This window comes from Perognathus longimembris, unplaced genomic scaffold, assembly GCF_023159225.1.
Source record: "Perognathus longimembris pacificus isolate PPM17 unplaced genomic scaffold, ASM2315922v1 HiC_scaffold_5471, whole genome shotgun sequence".
Taxonomy (NCBI): domain Eukaryota; kingdom Metazoa; phylum Chordata; class Mammalia; order Rodentia; family Heteromyidae; genus Perognathus; species Perognathus longimembris.
Window position 1 is genome coordinate 43,893 of NW_025960902.1, and position 18,971 is coordinate 62,863.

Genomic DNA, 18,971 nt, shown 5'->3' on the forward strand with positions numbered 1-18,971 from the left:
GGAGCTGCTTTCTCTCCTGGAGCCGCGTGGAGGCGAAGCCCAGGGGCCTCCGCGGGGATCCCCGCCAGTGGGCTCAGGCTGCCTGGGCGCTGAGGGCTGCCGCACCCCGGGGGGCCGGACCCTCCCCACAGCAGGCCAGACCCCCATGGGAAGGTGGGCTCTGACCCTGGACCCAGAGCCCACCTGCACCTCCCCCCTCAGCCCAGGGGGCAGGATGGTGGGAAGACCCTGCAATGGCGGCTGGTTATTGGCCCAGCCCAAACCCCTGACCACCGTCAGACCCCCAAGCCCCGCTGGCCGAGGCCAGCCCCACACTGTTACAGACATGGCGCTTTGAGTGCCTTTTCCCCCTGCCCCAACAGTCCAGGGGGCCACCTCCAGCACAGACTTGCCCGGGCAGCAAAGGGGAGGACCTTGGGGAAGGTACTGCAGGAGGGAAGGAGGGTACGACCCCCCCCAGACACCCCACCCCTCCTACTGGCCACGCGGGTGGCTCCATGCACCATTCCCTCCCCGAACCCCGTGTGGGTTTCTGGGCCCCGGTGACCTCCTACCCTCCACAGCTTGCAGAGAGGCCGTGCCCCCTCAGGCTTCAGATCTGCTGGATTTGGGCAGGTGGGCACCGGGCCATCGTGTTCCCAAGCAGCTCCGGTGCCCACAACCTGTATTACCTCTACCTGGGGCAGGGCCGCTCGGGTGCTGTGTCATCCGTATGTAAAATAGCATTTCACCAATGAGATGCAATGCACCATTTGGTACATTCACCATGTGCTATTCCCACATGTGCTATTTAAACTATTCACCATCCCAAACATACTGTCCCCTGTACACAGCCCCTGGCATTTCAATCCGCTTTGTCCCTACAAGTTTATGTGGTCACTCTGGGAATGTCATGACCAGAATCATGTAATAGCTGTCCTCCTGTGAGGCTGGTTTCACTCAGCATAATGCTGTGTGTTCACACGCCACTTGGTGTTGATCTGTTCTTGTGTCAGTGGAGGACATTTGGGCTATTTCCACAGGCACGCTCTCATGAAGGGTGCTGGGATGAACACGGCCACTCGTGTTTGCATTCTGCTTCCGGGAGCTCTGTGGAGCTCACAGAGGTAGATAGGCTGGGTAACATAAGTAACTGGATGCTCAACTTGTGTGTGTGCGCGTGCGTGCACCAGTACTAGGACCTGAAGTCAGCCTTGTGTTTTCACTTGACTTCCCCTCAGGACTGGCATTCTACCATCTGCACTATGCCTTCAGTTCTGGTTTTTTTGCTGGTTAACTGGGCATGCGTTTCAGATTTGTCTGTCTGGGCTGGCTTTGAACTGCCATCCTCATGTCTCGGCCTCCTGAGTAGCTAGGAATACAGGTGCGAGCCGCTGGCACCTGCAGTATCTCTTCTTGTAGTGTATTGATAGGCTTACAGAATTAGGATCCTTCAGATCTAACGCATCCTCTGTGGCGCTGCATTACCTCTTTCCTACTCTGTGGGGTGCTGCGGATCTCAGGGTGCTGAGCATGTACTCACTGGCTCATATGCACCTTTTCTTAGTCCCTTTGATTCCCCATTTTCTTGGGCACTCAAATGTCTTAGGCCGAGCATCGGTGGCTCATCCCAGCTACTCAGGAGGCTGAGTTCTGAGGATCACGGTTCAAAGCTAGCCCAGGAAGGAAAGTCCCTGAGACTCTTTTCTCCAATTAACCACCAGAAAACCAAAGTGGCGCTGTGGCTCAAGTGGTAGAGCACTAATGAGCTGAAGAGCTCAGGGACAACACCCAGGCCTAGAGTTCAAACCCCACAGCCGAAAAAAAAAAAAAAAAGGTCTATTATTCGCCCAGTGGCCCATTTATTCATTGGATTCCCTTTTTTTTTTTTTGCCAGTCCTGGGCCTTGGACTCAGGGCCTGAGCACTGTCCCTGGCTTCCTTTTGCTCAAGGCTAGCACTCTGCCACTTGAGCCACAGCGCCGCTTCTGGCCATTTTCTGTATATGTGGTGCTGGGGAATCGAACCTAGGGCCTCGTGTATCCGAGGCAGGCACTCTTGCCACTAGGCTATATCCCCAGCCCTGGATTCCCTTTTAAACAAATCCTTTCCTCTACACAAATTGTCCTGCATGAAGTACGCAAATAACAGACATTTGTCTTTGCACAATAACCCTAATTTGCTGTTATTCTTTTTGGACTTCTGTCTTTGGTGCTGGCGGTGTGGCTTCAACTCCTGGGCCTGGAGCTCGCACTTGGCTTTGTCTCTCACTGCTGAGGCCCTACCGCTGGAGCCAGTTCTACCTTTTCTGCTGAAGTCTGCTGAGGTCCTACCGCTGGAGCCAGTTCTACCTTTTCTGCTGAAGTCTGCTGAGGTCCTACCGCTGGAGCCAGTTCTACCTTTTCTGCTGAAGTCTGCTGAGGTCCTACCGCTGGAGCCAGTTCTACCTTTTCTGCTGAAGTCTGCTGAGGTCCTACCGCTGGAGCCAGTTCTACCTTTTCTGCTGAAGTCTGCTGAGGCCCTACCGCTGGAGCCAGTTCTACCTTTTCTGCTGAAGTCTGCTGAGGTCCTACCGCTGGAGCCAGTTCTACCTTTTCTGCTGAAGTCTGCTGAGGCCCTACCGCTGGAGCCAGTTCTACCTTTTCTGCTGAAGTGGAGGTAAGAATCTTTGGAATTTGTCTGCCTGAGCTGGCTCTGAGCCTTGATTCTCAGATCTGTCTCCTTAGGAGCTAGAAGGACAGGCGTATTGCTCCAGCTTTCACCAGCTGCTCGTTTGGTGACAGTTTATTGACAAACAGGGTCTTTTATTCCATTGCGTTCCCTCGGGGCTGCAAATACTTGGGTTTGGGGAAGTGTCTTTCAGCTTCCGGGTCTGGAGGCTTGTCTGAGGGAGCCTGGTGGACCAAGACCGATTGAAATAGAATGAGGAAGGGTGTGTGCTGTCTGTACTTTTCGGGCCCAGTGGGTCCTAGGACAGTAATTATACCAGCATGGGACAAATCTAGGTGTATACAGCGAAGGCTTTTGCTGGAATAGAGTCGTGCCGTCAGCCTTCTGTCTCCATCATCCCCTTGCTCCTTGGACCCCCTGCTCGTGCTGTGGCTGGGCCAGGGCACCATTCCAACCTTGGTAATAGTAACAACTCCCAGGCATAGGGGTGGGGGTGGGCCGCCCAGCACAGGCTGCCCCATCTCCAGGTCCCGCTCCCTCCGTCCCAGATCAGGCCCTGGCCCATCACCAGCCCCCCACCGCCCTGCCTGGGAGCATGAGGAGCTCGGGCTTGGAGGGTACCCCAGCCCAGCTGCCCACAAGCAAGCAGCCCCACCCAGCGAGCCGAGGGCTCCCCACTCTCCGCCTGCAGCTTGCCCGCTGCATCAGCCCCTCGGGCCCCGCGGCCCCCTCCTCGTGGGATCCCCTTTAAGGTTTCTGCTTCAGTGTCCAGGAAAAGGGGAGGATGTGGATGCAGGTGAGCCAGCCACCAGGCAAGTTGTCCAGCTGAGGGTGTGGGAGCACCCCGCCCCGCCCCGCCCCCCCTGCAGCCTGGTGCAGGGCTGCGCAGGCACACGTGGGGCCTCAACCTCCTGCTGTGGATTTGTTTGCCAAGGGGACCCTGGGCGCCAGCCTTTGTGTACCTGGCCCTCGTCACTACTCCTCTGTGCTCCAAAATGGTGCTCACCAAAGCCCTGTCAGCCCCAGCAATTAATTGCTGTTGATTGTGGATCTGTGGGAACTTCAGGTTTTTTTTTTATTGTTTTGGGGTTTTTTTTGATCATGGGGTTTGAACTCAGGGCCTGGGTGCTGTCCCTGAGCTCTTCAGCTCAAGGCTAGCACTGTGCCACTCGAGCCACAGCACCACTTCCAGTTTCCTGGCGGATAATTGGAGATGAGAGTCTCACGGACTTTTCTGCCTGGGGCCTGGGCTGGCTCTGAACTGCAATCCTCAGATCTCAGCCTCCTGAATAGGATTACAGGCCTGAGCCACCAGCACCAGGCTTTTTTCTTTTTCTGCCAGTCCTGGGACTTGTATTTGGGGCCTGGGCGCTGTCCCTGAGCCTCTCCATGCTCAAGGCTAGCGCTCTGTCATTTAAGCCACTTCTGGCTTTTTCTGTGTATGTGGTGCTGAGGAATGGAACCCAGGGCTTCATGCACGCTAGACAAGCACTCTACCACTAAGCCACATTCCCAACCCAGACATTTTTTTTTTCTTTTGTTGGGGCTTGAACTCGGGATGCTATCCTTAAGGTTTTCTGCTCAAAGCTAGCACTCTACCACTTTGAGCCACAGTGCCACTTCTGATTTCCTGGTGGTTAATTGGAGATAAGAGTTCCAAAGCCTCCCAGGCTGGCTTTGAATTGTGATCCTCGGATCTGAGACTCCTGAGGAGTAAGGACTACAGGCGTGAGCCACTGGCACCTGCTAAAATTACATTTCTAAAGAGTTCTTTTAAGAATTTACCAAACTTAACAATGCTTGCAGAAAAGATTGCATTTCTTCTCGCTGTGACCATGAGAAGCAGCTGTGAACAGGACTCTGCCTGTGGCCTGCCTGTCTGTGCGACAAAGAGGGGCACCAGGCTTGACTGAGGGCCGAAGGCCAAGCTGCCTTCCGGGTCCCAGCCCTGGAATAATGGCAGTGGGTGGGCCTGGCCACACCCCGGTGTGGGTCATCCTACCCACCCTGGCCAGCTGGTGGGCTGGAAGTGGCCCTCGCTGAGCGGTGCTGACTCAGCAGCTGCACACTTCCCAGTGGCCTTTGAGTCAGGAAGGGCCCCACGGTTCCCACAGGGGAATAGGGCGTAGATCAAGAGGGGAGCAGCACCTCAAGAGGGAGAGAGCCCCTCTGGGGGGACCGGAGGTGCCGGCCGCATCCCCATCTCAGCTAGAAGTCAGCAAGTGACCCAGCGCCCACCCAGAAGGCCACCAGCAAGGTCCCAGTGGCTCCTGGAGGAAGCACTTCAAGTGTGGCCTGAGGGCAGCCGGCTCACGGGGGATTCCCGCCACCCAGCCCCCGCCAGGCTGAGATCTGAGCCTGGGTCGGTAAATTTGAGACTCACCTCCACCTAGCTATTAGAAAGGTGGAAGTGGAGGAATGATTTAAGTAGTCAAGCACACCCGTTGTGATCAGAAAAGGCCGAGAGGCCCTGAATCCAAGCCTAGTGCTGACACACTCACACACACACACACACAGAGGAGGCAGCATGCGCACTTGCAGCCAAGGCTTGAGAGGCAGAGGCTTGGGGAGGACTCGGGAGGCCAGGGCAGCGGGCTGCTCTCGCAGAGGCTGGGGCCTCTCTGTCTGCCCCAGGCAGCGCCTCAGGCAGGGATAGCCCAGCCTCCCGCCTGAGGAGGGGAGGGGCGGCGGGCGGCCTTGACCCCTCCCTGCCGGGTTCCACAGCCTCACCTCAGAGGTGCAGGACAGAGCAGGCCTGTCTGGAGGACACCTCTGCCCTGGCCCCCAGATGAAGCCTCCTCTCAGTCCTGTTCTGCAAAGTGAACCCCACAGCCAGAAATAAAACCAAAGAGCTAGTAGAAGGCCAGCAGTCACTTGTGTGCATAGGCGACGGGTGACGGAAAAGCCGCCCCCCCCGCCCCCCCCCCCGTACCCCAGCACACCCGCCCCGTCCCACAGCTGGAGACATAAATCCACCGCACTCCTGGCCAGGCACCCCTGGGTGCTGGGAGCCCGTCAGGCGTCGTGCGGACGCAGCACTGTGGCCTGGGCCTCATCCAGGATGAATGGAGACTGGAGCTGCTGGCCCCGCAGCAGTGCTTCCAACCCCTGGAAACAAGGCGTTACAGAGTCAAATTGCCCATCCAGCCCCCCCAGAGTCGCCGCGGCAGGGTCCCAGGTCTGCCGGAACCCAGGGAGAACCAGCCGAGACTCCCAGAAAAGCCTGCCGGTCCCATCTGCCGTACTGGTAAACGGAAGCGGGGCTGTGACCTGCCCCCCCCCCCCCAGCACCCGCCTCTCCCAGGGGTCCTCCAGACCGGAGACAAACCCCAGACGGGGAGGCCCCTCACCTCTCCGCAGTAAGACACCAAGGGCGAGATCTCACAGACAGCTGGCGGGTCCTCACCCGGTGGCAAGCTGGAAGGGCGGAGAGCAGTCAGCAGCTGCCTTTGGAGCAGCGCCCCAGCACAAGATAGCCAGCCGCTGGACGGGGGACCGGGCAAGCCCGGTGCCAGGCCCCGCCAGCCCCTGCCAGGCCCCCACCCCCACCCACTGCTTGCACTGGAAAGCACCCACGGGCCCGGACTTCCCCCGGCAGCCACCCAGCTGCAGTCCCAGGCCGGAAAGACAGATGCCAGGGTCTTTGCTGCCCTGTGAAGGTGGTGCCTGGAGTTAGGGTCAAAGCTTAAGAAGTGTGGGGTGTGAGTCATCTGACTCCCCGTAGCTATCAGTGAGGCCAGGGTGCGTCTGAGTCACTGCAGGCCAGGCCTGGCGGGGGCATACAGCCTGCCCGAGGAGAGGAGGGAGCCGGGACAACCCGCCTCCTCCAGGCCGGCCCTCAGGACCTACTCACTTGAGCAGCTCCGGAAGCCGGCGCCCCTGGGCGTCCAGGAAGGTGGCCCCCGCCCGCAGGGCCCAGCGGTAGTGCTGGGTCAGCAGAGCCCGCCTGGCGGTGGAGGGGTTGTCTCTGGCAGCAGTGTGGTCATTCTTTAGGGGAGAGAACTCCTCCTCTCGAAGCACCTCAAAGGCAACGAAGTTCCTGGTGGGGAGAGGGGCCGGTTACGCCATGTCCCACCCACAGCCCTGGTGGGGGCCAGCAAGGCAGGGCCTGGCTCACAGGGACTAAGTGGGGGGGTCTGTCCCATGAGCACCTGAGCCTGGTGAGGGGCATTGTGGGTCCCAGGGGGGAGTGGGGGCACCAGTGGGTGTCTTCCTCCCAGATCCTCTCCAAGCCCCTACTTCCCTGCTGGCCCTCAGAACCCAGCACAGGACAGAGAAAGAAAAGAAAAATTAAATGGCTCTACCACTAACTTAGCAAACTGGAACACATCAAACACAAACTTCTCCATCTTTATCCCATTCGGTTTTAGCGGCTTTACCAGATTCCCCTCCTCATCCACGTAGGGGACCTTCTTCACCGCCACGTGAGGTTTCAACGCAGGCTCAAACTCCCTGGAGGCAGAGGACGGACAGGAAGAAGGTTCAGACAGGGTCTCCTTGGGTTGCCTGACCCCGGCGCTGGGCACCAGAGGCAGTGGTCCAGCCGGGTCTCTGCGGAGGGCACAGGTCTGCACTCTGCGTACGCGGTGCCAAGACCTGGGCGCCATGGCCACACCGCTGCCCTGGGGGATGGGAACGGGCCGGGGTGGGCTGACCCATGGGAAACGGCAGACGCGGCCCTAGCGCCTCCCACCTGCTGCCCGGAGCGTGACTCCCGTTGGCTCTCCAGTGCCGCAACTTCCTCCACCTCACCTACCCACCACGGCCGCCGGCCTCAGCCCAGCTCAGGCCAGGCTGACACCCAGCTCAGGACACCCTGGGCCCAGGGCACTGGGGCCAGTCTAGCACGGCCGGTCGGTTCTTGGTGGGCGCGGGCAGCACCGGCGGGGACTCCCCAGCCCCCGCGTGGCACACCTGACCACCGTCTGGAGGAAGGCCGTGGTGAAGAAGTGGTTGCAGATGTTGCCAGTGCCGTAGAGCAGGCCGCCCTCGGGCCTGCGCAGCCTGGCGGTCTCGGGGCTGATCTCGCTGTACTCCACCACCTGGGGGACCCCGTCCACCTGGCACACCACGCCCACGGGCTCCTCGGGGTACGCCTTTTCCACCACCTGCAGCCACCGGGGATGGACTCAGAGACGGCAGGAGGAAGGGGGCGGAGGCGCTGGCGGGAGACGGGCGAGGGGCTTACCTTGGCACCACAGTCTGCACCCTGCAGCACACAAAAGCCGACGAAGGCCGGGTCTGCCAGGCGCACCAGGATATTGTCGACACAGTACACGTGAACAAACTCCACTCCCCGGCGCGCCATGTCCTCTAGAATCTGGTGGTCTGCCAGGGCGCAGTAGAGACCCCCATTGCCGTCTGCAGAGGGAGAGGAAAACGAGCCCTGCGTGCTAAGTCTAGGAAGTGCTGCCGGAAACAAGCCCCACCACTTCACTCCCCTAGGACAGAGAGGGATCAGGGGCCTCTCCCCCGAGGCCAGGCCCAGGCTGGGGGGCCACTCCCTCGGGGCTGGGCCGTACCTGGGGCCATGGCGACTTTGTCTTTGCGCTCCAGGATGGCCCTGCCATCGAAGGTCACTGCGGGCAGCATGCGCTGCTCAAAGAGAACCACGTTGTCAGGATCCAGGTGGAAGAAGTCGTGGTCCCTGAAGAACTTGGCCGTGGGCCCCAGCGTGAACTCACTGGTCATGATGTACCTGAAGGGGAGGCCGCGCTGAGCCACCTTCCGAGGGCCGGAGGAGGTGGGCAGCGGCGAGGCCCTGGCTCCGACCGGGGCCGTGCCCGCCCCGCTCCCGGGCCTTAGGTGTGCGTGGAGGCCCGGGTCACACCGGGAGGGATGACAAACCAGGGCACGGTGCAGCGGGTCCCATGGCGCTCCCCAGCCAACTGCTCCACGCGACGGATCCGCTCGGCCTGCAGCTGGTACAGGGTCTTCTGGCTGGGCAGCCCCACTTGGTACATGCCCTTGGGGTAGGTGACGCCCAGACGAGTGCCCTGCCCACCGGCCAAGAGCAGCACGGCCACCTTGTTCGAGGCGATCTGCCGGAGACCTGGGGGCGAGGGCCGCGGTGAGGGGACGCCCGGGCGCGGGGCGGCTGCCGGGCCACCGTCGCCCTTCCCGCGGGCAGCGGACGCGGCGCCGCCTACCTTCCTCCTCCCAGCGCCGCCGCGTCTCGGGGTCGCTGCGGCTCGCGCGGCCCAGGCGCTCCGGGGGCAGCGGCCCGAGGCGCGAGGCCAGGCCCGGCGGCGGGCCCGAGGGGCGCGCGCAGGCCGCGGCGGCTCGCCGGCAGTGCAGGCGCAGCGCGTCCGGCTCCCACGGCGCCAGCTCGGCCAGCAGCGCCGCGCGGGCCCCCGGCGCCAGCTCGGCCCAGAAGCGCAGGAGGTGCTCCTGGCCCGCGAGCCGCAGCCGCGCGCGCACCGCCGGCTCCGAAGCCATGGCCCCCGGCGCGGCGGGCTCCCTCCGGGCCGGCACCGCGGGGCCCGGGCCCGGGCGGAGCCGAGGGGCGGGGCCTCGCGCGGGCCACGCCCACGACACGGCCCGCCCGGCCCTCGTGACTCGCGGGCTCCTTCCGGACCCGCACCACGGGACCGGGGACGGGAGGGCGGGGCCCTCGCGCAGGCCACGCCCCCGCCCTTCAGCGGGCCCTCGTGACTCGCGGGCTCTTTCCGACCTGCACCCCGGACCCTGGTCCGGCTGAGCCGAGGGGCGGGGCCTCGAGAGGGCCACGCCCACGACACTTCCCCGCCCTTCGCTGGCCCTTGTGACTAGCGGGCTCCTTCCGACTTGCAACGCGGGGCCCGGGTCCGGCTGAGCCGAGGGGCGGGGCCTCGAGAGGGCCACGCCTACGACATTTCCCCGCCCTTCACTGGCACTCGTGACTAGCGGGCTCCTTCCGACTTGCAACGCGGGGCCCGGGTCCGGCTGAGCCGAGGGGCGGGGTCTCGAGCGGGCCACGCCCACGACACTTCCCCGCCCTTCGCTGGCCCTCGTGACTAGCGGGCTCTTTCCGACCCGCACCCCGAGCCCGGCTGAGCCGAGGGGCGGGGCCTCGAGAGGGCCACGCCCACGACACTTCCCCGCCCTTCGGCTGGCCCTCGTGACTCGGGGGCTCCTTCCGACCGGCACCGCCTGGCCCGGGTCCGGGCTGAGCCGAGGGGCGGGGCCTCGAGCGAGCCACGCCCACGACACGTCCCCGCCCTTCGCTGGCCCTCGTGACTCGCGGGCTCCTTCCGACCGCCACCGCGGGACCGGGGGCGGGGCCCTCGCGCAGGCCCCGCCCGCGACGCGGCCCCGCCCACGCTTGGGCTCGAGCGCCCGCCCCGGGCCGGTCCCCGGCGTCCCGGAGCAGGCCCTGGCCCGCCCCTAGGCCCGCCGGGCCCCGCTCCGTGCCCGGTCCGCGGAGGCCCGAGCCCCGGTGCCCGCCCTGGCTCCCGGTCCTCTCTGTCCCCGCCTCCGGCACGGCAGGGCCCGCCCCAGGCCTGGCCCTCGCAGTCCCCGCCCCCGGTCCCCCGCGGGCCCGCGGGAAGGCTAGCCGGCCCTACCCCGCGTTCCCGCCCCCAGCGGGCACTCACGTGACTGAGCAGGTGAGGGCTGCGCCCCAGGACGGGGTAAAGGCGATGCTCGAGGGGTGCTTGCTGAGGACATGAGCAAGCCTCTGCTCTGCAGGCTCGGGAGATGGAAATGCTGCGGGAGCACACGTTGGAATGGAGGGTAGAGAGCAGATGGAACCTGCTGGGCCGGGCAAGCCGCATGCCCCAGGCCGGAGTCCACGGAAGCCCTGAGGAGGGGCTGCGTGCATCTGGAAAGCGGCTGTCAAGGGTTTACCTTGATACATTCTGGGTCTGATGACTCCCAAATCCTGCCTCTAGGTGGGAGTTGAGGCCAAGATAAGAAGCTGCAAAACAAAACCAGGTTTATGCATCAAGAGACACTTACTTATAGGACCAGAAGAAAGAGCCTGCCTGGGCAGACCTAACAGACAAGTGTGAGTGTTGACAAGGTGTGTGGACCACCAACAAATATCTTTGCCTTAGGGCCTTGTCCAAAAGTCCAGAGGAACGGGCCTGAGGCCAAGGTAGAGACCAAAGCATCCTAGGGAAGGTTCGGGGGACTAGACAACTCTTTCTGGCTCCTCTCCATGCTAGTGCTGGACCCTATGAGGGAGCAAGGGCGGGGGGGGGGGGCTCTGCCCACCTTTCCCCAAGGAACCCTGCCTGGCTGGCACAGTGAGGACTATACACGGGATGGAGGCCTTGAAAAGCCAGGGACTTCACATACCCCCAGACCTGGCCTGGGCTCTGGAAGACCCCTAAAGAGGGACAGTGTTGAGGCCTCCACATCAGCAGAGTGGCCAGGCCCAGTGGATGGAGGGCTCATCAGAGTTCAGGAGGGGACACGGAGTGGGGAATGGACAGTGCCACCCCCAAAGCCAGGCACTCACTCCCATCTCTCCTCTGCCTTCTACCAGGGCCCAGCCAGGGGTCATGGGAAAATCCACGGGAGGACAGCTGAGGACACTTCCCCTGGGCTTTCCCCTTCTCTCTAAGTGTGCTCAGGTTTACCCAGCACTCTGGCCTGGCCTGGGCACCACTGGCTCTGTTATCTCGAGCAGCAGTGGTGTTGCTGGCACACCAACACCAATCTCTGCTCCAGTTCCACAGAACTGTGCCCGGCCTTATCCATCCATAGCGTCCTCGACGTGCAATCAGACTGTGTGTGTATGTGTATATACATGTGTGCACGTGCGTGTTCCTCCTGTCTCGGGGCTTGAGCTCAGGACCTGGGTGCTGTCCCTGAGCTATTTTGCTCAAAGCTAGCACTCTACCACTTGTGGGCTTTATTTTTATTTTTATTTTTTATTTTTGGTTGTTAACTGGAGATAAGAGTCTCATGAACTTTATTGCCCAGGCTGGCTTTGAACTGAACCATGATCTTCAGATCTCAGTCTCCTGAGTAACTAGGATTACAGAGGCGAGCCTCCTGGCATTTTGATGGCACTCTCTCCAGCTAAGGTTTCTATATGATGCCCACTGAGCAACACGATGGGCCAGGCTAATGTCAGGTCTTAGAGTGGCCCTGGCCTGTTCCCAAACAGCATTGGGTTTCCTAGGGAGACCACCTTAAGCCAGGCATCCAAGGTTAGAGACTTTCAAGCCGGAGACTACACAGAACTCGGCCAGAAGTGGAGGACAGAGCCCTCCTGAGACAACCTCTCCTTTCCATGGGGCAGCCAGAAAGGGACAGACAGTCAGCCCCCCCCCCCCCCCAGCAGTAGACCTGGAAGCCCAGGACAACGAGAGCCAGAAGAGCCGGAGATGTCTGCTGAGGAAGCACTGTAGCCAGGGAGCAGGAGAGCAAGGAGCCGGTCACCGAATGGGCATCTGGGGACACGGGAGAAAGCAGCCTTGTCCTGCTTCCGGCAGACAGGACAGACAGTCCCGAGAGGCCAAAGGGAGGAGTTCGTCGTGGGGACAGAGAGGCCTCTGTCGGGGCAGCGCCCAGCCGGCTGGAGCCTCCGATTCCCCGGGGGCCTCGGGTCCAGGAAAGGGAGCCCCCGTATCCGCGGAGAGGTGGCCTGGGGACAGGCAGGCTTTCGCTCTCCTTTTGTGGGGCGCCGGGGGTCCCCCTCCGAGAGGGTGGAGCGCTGGGGGAGAAAGGGGAGAAGGCCGAGCCGAGCAGGCGGGCCAGTGGGCGTGGAGGGCGAAGGGGAGGCGGAGGCGGAGCCGGGGAGTCGCGGCCGGGACCCCCGCCGCCCCCCCCCCCCCCCCGGGCCCGTCCCCGAGCGGAGCCGCCGCGCGGCGCGCCCCGGCCCGGACGGGAAAAATCAAACCCGGGCTGGCGGCCGCCCAGCCAATCGGGAAGCAGCTCGGCGGCGCCCGGCCAATGGGCGCCGCGGATGCTAATGAGCCCCGTTCAAAAGTAGCCGCTATTGTGGCGGCGGCGGCGGCGGCGGCGGCGGCGGCAGCGCGGGCTGCGCGGGCTGCGCGGGCTGCGGCGGAAGCGGGCTCGGAGCCCGCGCCCATGGCCGCCGCGGCGGCGATGGCCGAGCGCGGCCGCCCGCCGCCCGCCGCGCCCGCCGCGACCGAGGGCCTGCCGCGCGCCTTCCTGCAGAGCCTGCGCACGCTCTTCGACATCCTGGACGACCGGCGGCGGGGCTGCGTGCACCTGCGCGAGATCGAGTCCCGCTGGCGCGGCGCGGACGCGCGCGAGCTGCCCCGCGGCGTGCTGGAGGGCCTGCGCCGCGAGGCCCCGGCCAGCGGCCTCCTCACCTTCGAGCGCTTCGTGGCGGGCCTGCGCACCTCGCTGCTCCACCCGGACGGCGAGCGGCCCGGGGCGCCCCCGCCGCCGCCGCGCCTGGGCCCCGCGCCGGCCGACGAGCCGCACGCCGGCCCCGGGAGGAAGCCGCCGCCCCCGGCCGCGCGGGAGCCGAGCCCCGGCGCCGGCGCCGGTGAGTGACGCGGCCGCGCCGGAGGGACGGGGGCCCGAGGCCGGGCGCGGTGGGCGCGGGGGCCCGGGGCGAGCCCGGGACACCGGTGGGTGTGAGGGCCGGAGGGCCGCCCCCCCCCCGGCCTGCGCCCCAGGACGCCTGGGCCCCCGGCCGCGGGCCTGTGGCTTCCGTCTGTAGGAGGGCGATGGTCTCCAAGCTGGCCCCCGCGGCCCAGGGCCCCCTCCCAAGGGCTCAGCCTGGCCCCGCAGGAGCCGCCGGAGGTGGCCTGGGGCCTGGAGCCCTGTGCTAGGAAGAGTGGGGGGTCCTGCCCACCTGCGGGTCTGTGCTGGGGGGGAGGGGGTGGGGGCCTGCCCACCTGCAGGTCTGTGCTGGGGGGGAGGGGGTGGGGGCCTGCCCACCTGCGGGTCTGTGCTGGGGGAGGGGGGTGGGGGTCCTGCCCACCTGCGGGTCTGTGCTGAGGGGCGGGGTGGGGGGCCTGCCCACCTGCGGGTCTGTGCTGGGGGGAGGGGGGGTGGGGGGCCTGCCCACCTGCGGGTCTGTGCTGGGGGGGACTGGGGAGGTGGGGGGCCTGCCCACCTGCAGGTCTGTGCTGGGGGGACTGGGGAGGTGGGGGTCCTGCCCACCTGCGGGTCTGTGCTGGGGGGGTGGGGGGGTCCTGCCCACCTGCAGGTCTGTGCTGGGGGAGGGGGGTGGGGTGGGGGGCCTGCCCACCTGCAGGTCTGTGCTGGGGGGGACTGGGGGGTGGGGTCCTCCCACCTGCAGGTCTGTGCTGGGGGGGAGGGGGTGGGGGTCCTGCCCACCCGCGGGTCTGTGCTGGGGGGGACTGGGGAGGTGGGGGGCCTGCCCACCTGCGGGTCTGTGCTGGAGGAGGGGGGGTGGGGGGTCCTGCCCACCTGCAGGTCTGTGCTGGGGGGGAGGGGGGTGGGGGGTCCTGCCCACCTGCAGGTCTGTGCTGGGGGGGAGGGGGTGGGGGTCCTGCCCACCCGCGGGTCTGTGCTGGGGGGGACTGGGGAGGTGGGGGGCCTGCCCACCTGCGGGTCTGTGCTGGGGGGGACTGGGGAGGTGGGGGACCTGCCCACCTGCAGGTCTGTGCTGGGGGAGGGGGTGGGGTGGGGGGCCTGCCCACCTGCAGGTCTGTGCTGGGGGAGGGGGGTGGGGTGGGGGGCCTGCCCACCTGCAGGTCTGTGCTCGGGGGGGGGGGGGGGGTCCTGCACTGTCCTGGACTGTTCTGGGAAGGCAGTGGTGGTCTTGTGCTGTTGCCACAGAGGGGTACAGAATATGGTCTCTGGAGACTTCAGCAGGCTCTTCTGGCTTCCAGTCCAATTGGCAGGGACAAGAGCCTGTAGAATGTCCCCTGTCTGCACCCCGTCCCGCGTGCCTGCCTTGGGAACAGGACCTGCATTATGGTTGGGAGTCAGGGCTGGACTCGCAGAGGAGCCCCCAGGCCCCTCAGCCCCTGAACGCGTTCAGCCGGTGCACGTGGTGGCGCGCGTGCCCTTCCAGGTGCAGCAGCGAGCGCACCCGTGGCAGCTGCCCGTCCTTCCTGGTGTTGCGCACACGCTGCCAGTCCTTTGTGGTATCACCCGTAGCCCTGCCGGCTGCACTAGGCCTCTCTCTGCCCTCTGCTACCCTTGGGGCGACCGTGCACTGCCTCCCTAGGAAAGGCGTCCATCAGTTCTGCTGGGCGGGGACTTGCCCTGCCCTTCAAAGCGGGGCCTCCCTGTCCTTGTGCCCAAATTCAGGGACCATCCCCTAGACCCCGTCCAGGGCGCTGTGCCGCGTGAAGTCAACCATGGGGTTGCCTGTGATGGACAGGCCAAGGGTTTCTCCGGTCCGGTCCTCTTCCACCCTGGAGCCCTGGGTGGCTCTGGTGCGTGGTCACACCCCTCTGAAGGCTGTGTGCCAAATGCCCACGGGGCAATACTGGCCTCCCTTGCTGGCGGGCTGCAGGCCGAGCTCTGTCCAACTGTCACTCCCTGTGATTGCTTAGCAGCCGGCCAGGGCCCACAGGAGTCAGGGGATTCTGGGTGCCCCTGGCTTTGGGAGTAAAGCCAACCTAGCTCCCCAGTGAAGCACTTCAGCATGCACCGGCACCCGGTCCCCCGGCCCGGAGTCAGAGTCTCCTCCCCGGCGTGCCTGCATCCTCTCAGCACCTGCCTGCCCTGCCCCCACCCCGGCACCTGGCTGCGGCACCCCCAGCGCTGGGCGCTCTGCTCCACACAGCAGGCCGGGACACGCGCTCTGGGGCTGCTGGGAGCCGGGATCCCTGCCCTGCTCTCATACCATACCTGCCGAGCTGGAGGATGGGGGTGTGTGTGAGAGAGAGAGAGAGAGAGAAGCACACCTGCACTCCACTTGTGCCAACAGAAAGCTGTCCCTCCTGGAGGCGTCCCGTGAGCCTTAGTAGACCAGGCAGGAGTTCATGGCCTCAAGGACATGGCTGCCTGCTTACTGGGCACGCTGTCCAGCACCTACACATGGCTACTTTGTTTGGTCAGTTGCAGCATTTGAACCCTGGGCCCAGGTGCTGTCCTGGGCTCTTCAGCTCAAGTCTGGTGACCTGCCACTTTGAGCCACAGCGCTCAGGATCCTCAGATCTCAGCCTCCCGCGTAGCCGGGATGACAGGCGCCAGCCGCAGGCGCCCGGCACGCGTGGCCACTTTCTGAAGAGTTCCGGTTCCGTCACCCAGCCCCTCCTCCTCTCCCTATGCCCGCTCCTGCACCCAAGGGTCCTGTGTAGGTCACCCATCTCACCCCTGACCTTTGACTCAGGCAGGGGCCTTTGAGACCCTCCCAAGATGTAGCTGCTGTGCCACATCTGGGCTAGGGGTTACAGAAAAGAGCTGAAAGTGGCCCTTGCCCGCAGCGAGCTCACAGCCTCCCCGAGGCTGGCGAGGGGGGAGCAGGCCCCGGCCGGGCCCGTCTCTGCTGCAGGGGCGCAGGGGCTGGCAGAGCCTGCAGGGCTGGGTGGGGAGCCCGGGACGGGCTGGAGCCTGGAGCCCCTCCAGGCAGGCTCAGAGGCGAGACACGCCCTGGCCTCTCCCCACAGGCACGGTGGGCTGCAGGGCCCCGGGGGCAGGCGTGGGGGAGGCCCGGCGGGCCCCTCGGGCCCGAGGCGAGCGGCGGAGACACACCATCACCAACGGCGTGGACTGTCAGCTGGTGAGAGGGACTCCGTGCCGTCCAGGAGGCCGGGGAGGGGCGGTCAGGCCTGGATTCTGGGGCCTCTGGCCCCTGGGCTTGAATCCACCGGAGGGATGTCCAGATCCCTGAGGGATGGGGGGGGCACTAGGTGTGGGCCACTGGCCTGCCCGCCTGCACTGAGCCCTCAGGGGGGGGCGTGGGTGCAGGAAGCCTGGGGGGAGAGGCGCGCTCCCGGGGCAGAGCCTCCGGGCCGCGGGCGCTGCCTCGCACTCGCACCGGCTGCACTGAGCCTGCGGGCCCCCGTGTGCGCACGTGTGTTGTAGCTGAAGCAGATGAAGGAGCTGGAGCAGGAGCAGGAGGTGCTCCTGCAGGGGCTGGAAATGATGGCCCGGGGCCGGGACTGGTACCAGCAGCAGCTGCAGCGGGTGCAGGAGCGCCAGCGCCGCCTGAGCCAGCGCCGGGCTGGGGACGTGAGTGCCGGGCCTTCCCGCCCCAGACCCCCCTGCCTCCGCCCTGCCCGCCCGCCCAGCTCTCCCTGCTTCTCTCTCAGGACTTGGGGGCCGAGGGGAGTCCCCGCCCCCTGGGGCGGCTCCTTCCCAAAGTGCAGGAGGTGGCGCGCTGCCTGGGGGAGCTGTTGGCTGCAGCCTGTGCCGGCCGGGTAAGCGAGGGGGCCCTTCCTGACGCCCCCGCCGGGCCGCCCTTCCCCTCGAGAGGCCTGCCTGACTCCCCCCGTCCGCAGGCAGGGCCCCCGTGCCCCCCCCGGGCTCCCAGCCCATCCTCAGCCCCAAGCTGGCCGCAGCAGACCATCCTCATGCTGAAGGAGCAGAACCGGCTCCTCACTCAGGTGAGGTGAAGGGAGGGGGGCGGGCTGGAGGCCCAGCGGGCCCTGACCACCTGCACCCCCCCCCAGGAGGTGACAGACAAGAGCGAGCGCATCACCCAGCTGGAGCAGGAGAAGTCCGCCCTCATCAAGCAGCTGTTTGAGGCCCGGGCGCTTAGCCAGCAGGACGCTGGGCCTCTGGACTCCACCTTCATCTAGCTGGACGTGTCTCACTGGATGCATGGGCACCGAGCTCCGCCTGAAGACCACCAGCTGGCCTGGACACCGTCCGTAGGGGCAACCTCCGTCCGCCATGCCAGCTCTGCCCTGGACACTCACTACCCAGCCTGGGGTGCCAGCCTGGATAGGGCTCTGTTGCTCCAGCACACCTTGAAGCTGCTGTTGCCGCCTAGTGGACAGTGGGAGACCCCACCTCGTGTTTACCAGATCTCAGGCAGAAGGGGCATGTTTACAGCTCGCCTGTCCCCTCTAGTAGCTGACCTCTAGTAAAAGCACTGATCACACTGGGCTGCTCTGCTAGTCATGTCCAGCAGGGGGAGCTGGCCCCACCCACCCTGCTGCCATCTTCAGTGTTGCTCTGATGGGGTCCCCAGGGTGGGCTGGTGGCCCAGGGACCCAGGGCTCAGGAGCCCGCGGGCAGCTTCCTCCCCTCAACCAAAAACACCGTCTGACAAGGTCTCCGTGGGAGCAGATGGAGGGCATGCGGGATGTGGCCTTTCAGAGAGGGCTCTGCCTGTGCCTGTTGGGGTGAGCCCTGGAGGGGAGGTTAGGGCTGTGCCCTTGCAGTTGGACGAGGTGGGGCAGGTTCCTGGTGGGACCAAGAGCTTGGCTTGTTCTGACCCCTGACCCTCCTGGCCAGCTGCGCACTCAAACGGTCTCCCGGACTCAGCCACTTGTGACCCGGGTCCTGGGGGGAGCTGATGGTGGCCAGGGTGGTCAGTGTGCCTCTCTCGTGAGCAGGCCCCTGTTGCCAGGAGAGGGACCAGCTCAGGCCTGTGGCTAGGCCTTGAGGCCCATCACACGTGGTGCAAGATTCTCAAGGCCTGAGAGTTGCTCACCCCTCTGTCCTCCCATGTCCAGAGTGTGGAGAGGGGGCACAGGAAGAGACTCGGGAAAAGTCCCCCTTCCCAGTCCTCCCACCAGCAGCTGAGGTGGGCATTGTGGGGGCAGCAGGAGCCTTGGCTACCACCAAGAGTCCTGCACTGTCCCAGGAATAGAACCCAAATAGAACGTGGAACCCAAAGAAGGACTGCAGCCACTTCACCCAAGAGCATTCACAGGTGGCAGATACACACAGGAGAAGGTGTTCAGCGGCATTCGTCATCCCAGGACTGCGAATTCAGACCGAGTGAGCGGTGGCCACGCCCCACACCCCATCCAGAGGAATTTAAGTGAAGCAGGGCAAGGCAGGCTGCCGAGGACCGAGGACGGGAGACGCTGATCACTTACACATTGCTGCGCAGATGTGTTTTAAGGAGGAAAAGGGGCAGCTCAGTGTGCAAGAACCCGCCACCTAGGTGGGAACTGCTGAGAGATGGCAGATGGGGCGGGCAGGTCAGGACCAGGGGTGGCTGCTTGGTCTTCCCTGCACAGAGGGAGGCCTGGGAGAGCCCCTGCTCTGGGCGGGGAGGTTGGCCTCCTCCAGGCCTTTCCCAGAAACTTCCAACTTGGGCTGGAGAGTGGGAGGCGGGTGGTGCACAGCTGTAATTCCAGCAGTGGGAGGTGGCGGGGGAAGGGGGGGGTGTAAAAGGCAGGGTTGAGAGTTCCAGGCCAGCCAGGGCTTCAGAGTGAGACCTCTTCTCAAAATAAACCAATACCAACCTCCAGTAAGGGTGGTAAGAACCAGCCGAGGCCTGGGTGGCTGTCGGGTTTTGGTGAGTTTTTAGGG

At 64.7% G+C, this 18,971-nt stretch overlaps 2 protein-coding genes across 4 annotated transcripts; one reads left to right on the forward strand and one right to left on the reverse strand.

Moving 5' to 3' along the window:
* Positions 1-5,390: 5,390 nt before the first annotated feature.
* Positions 5,391-17,124, reverse strand: LOC125345284 (UDP-N-acetylhexosamine pyrophosphorylase-like protein 1). The gene is made up of 10 exons (XM_048337504.1): positions 17,114-17,124; positions 8,798-9,091; positions 8,496-8,700; positions 8,171-8,346; positions 7,837-8,009; positions 7,563-7,756; positions 6,960-7,100; positions 6,502-6,687; positions 5,999-6,065; positions 5,391-5,756 (listed from the first exon to the last, which is right to left on the reverse strand). The coding sequence occupies exons 2-10, from the start codon at positions 9,084-9,086 to the stop codon at positions 5,664-5,666; spliced, it is 1,524 nt and encodes a 507-aa protein (XP_048193461.1). The 5' UTR covers positions 9,087-9,091; positions 17,114-17,124; the 3' UTR covers positions 5,391-5,663.
* On the forward strand, positions 12,690-17,586 carry LOC125345286 (suppressor APC domain-containing protein 2-like). Of its 3 annotated transcripts, XM_048337506.1 has the most exons (6): positions 12,690-13,098; positions 16,148-16,260; positions 16,566-16,712; positions 16,793-16,900; positions 16,982-17,086; positions 17,153-17,586. In XM_048337506.1, exons 1-6 carry the CDS (start codon positions 12,690-12,692, stop codon positions 17,279-17,281), a joined length of 1,011 nt encoding a protein of 336 aa, XP_048193463.1. In that variant the 3' UTR covers positions 17,282-17,586. The 3 variants fall into 3 exon arrangements, with proteins under 3 accessions (XP_048193463.1, XP_048193462.1, XP_048193464.1); XM_048337505.1 differs by having other exon boundaries at positions 16,793-17,086; XM_048337507.1 differs by lacking the exon at positions 16,982-17,086.
* The last annotated feature ends 1,385 nt before the right edge of the window (positions 17,587-18,971 follow it).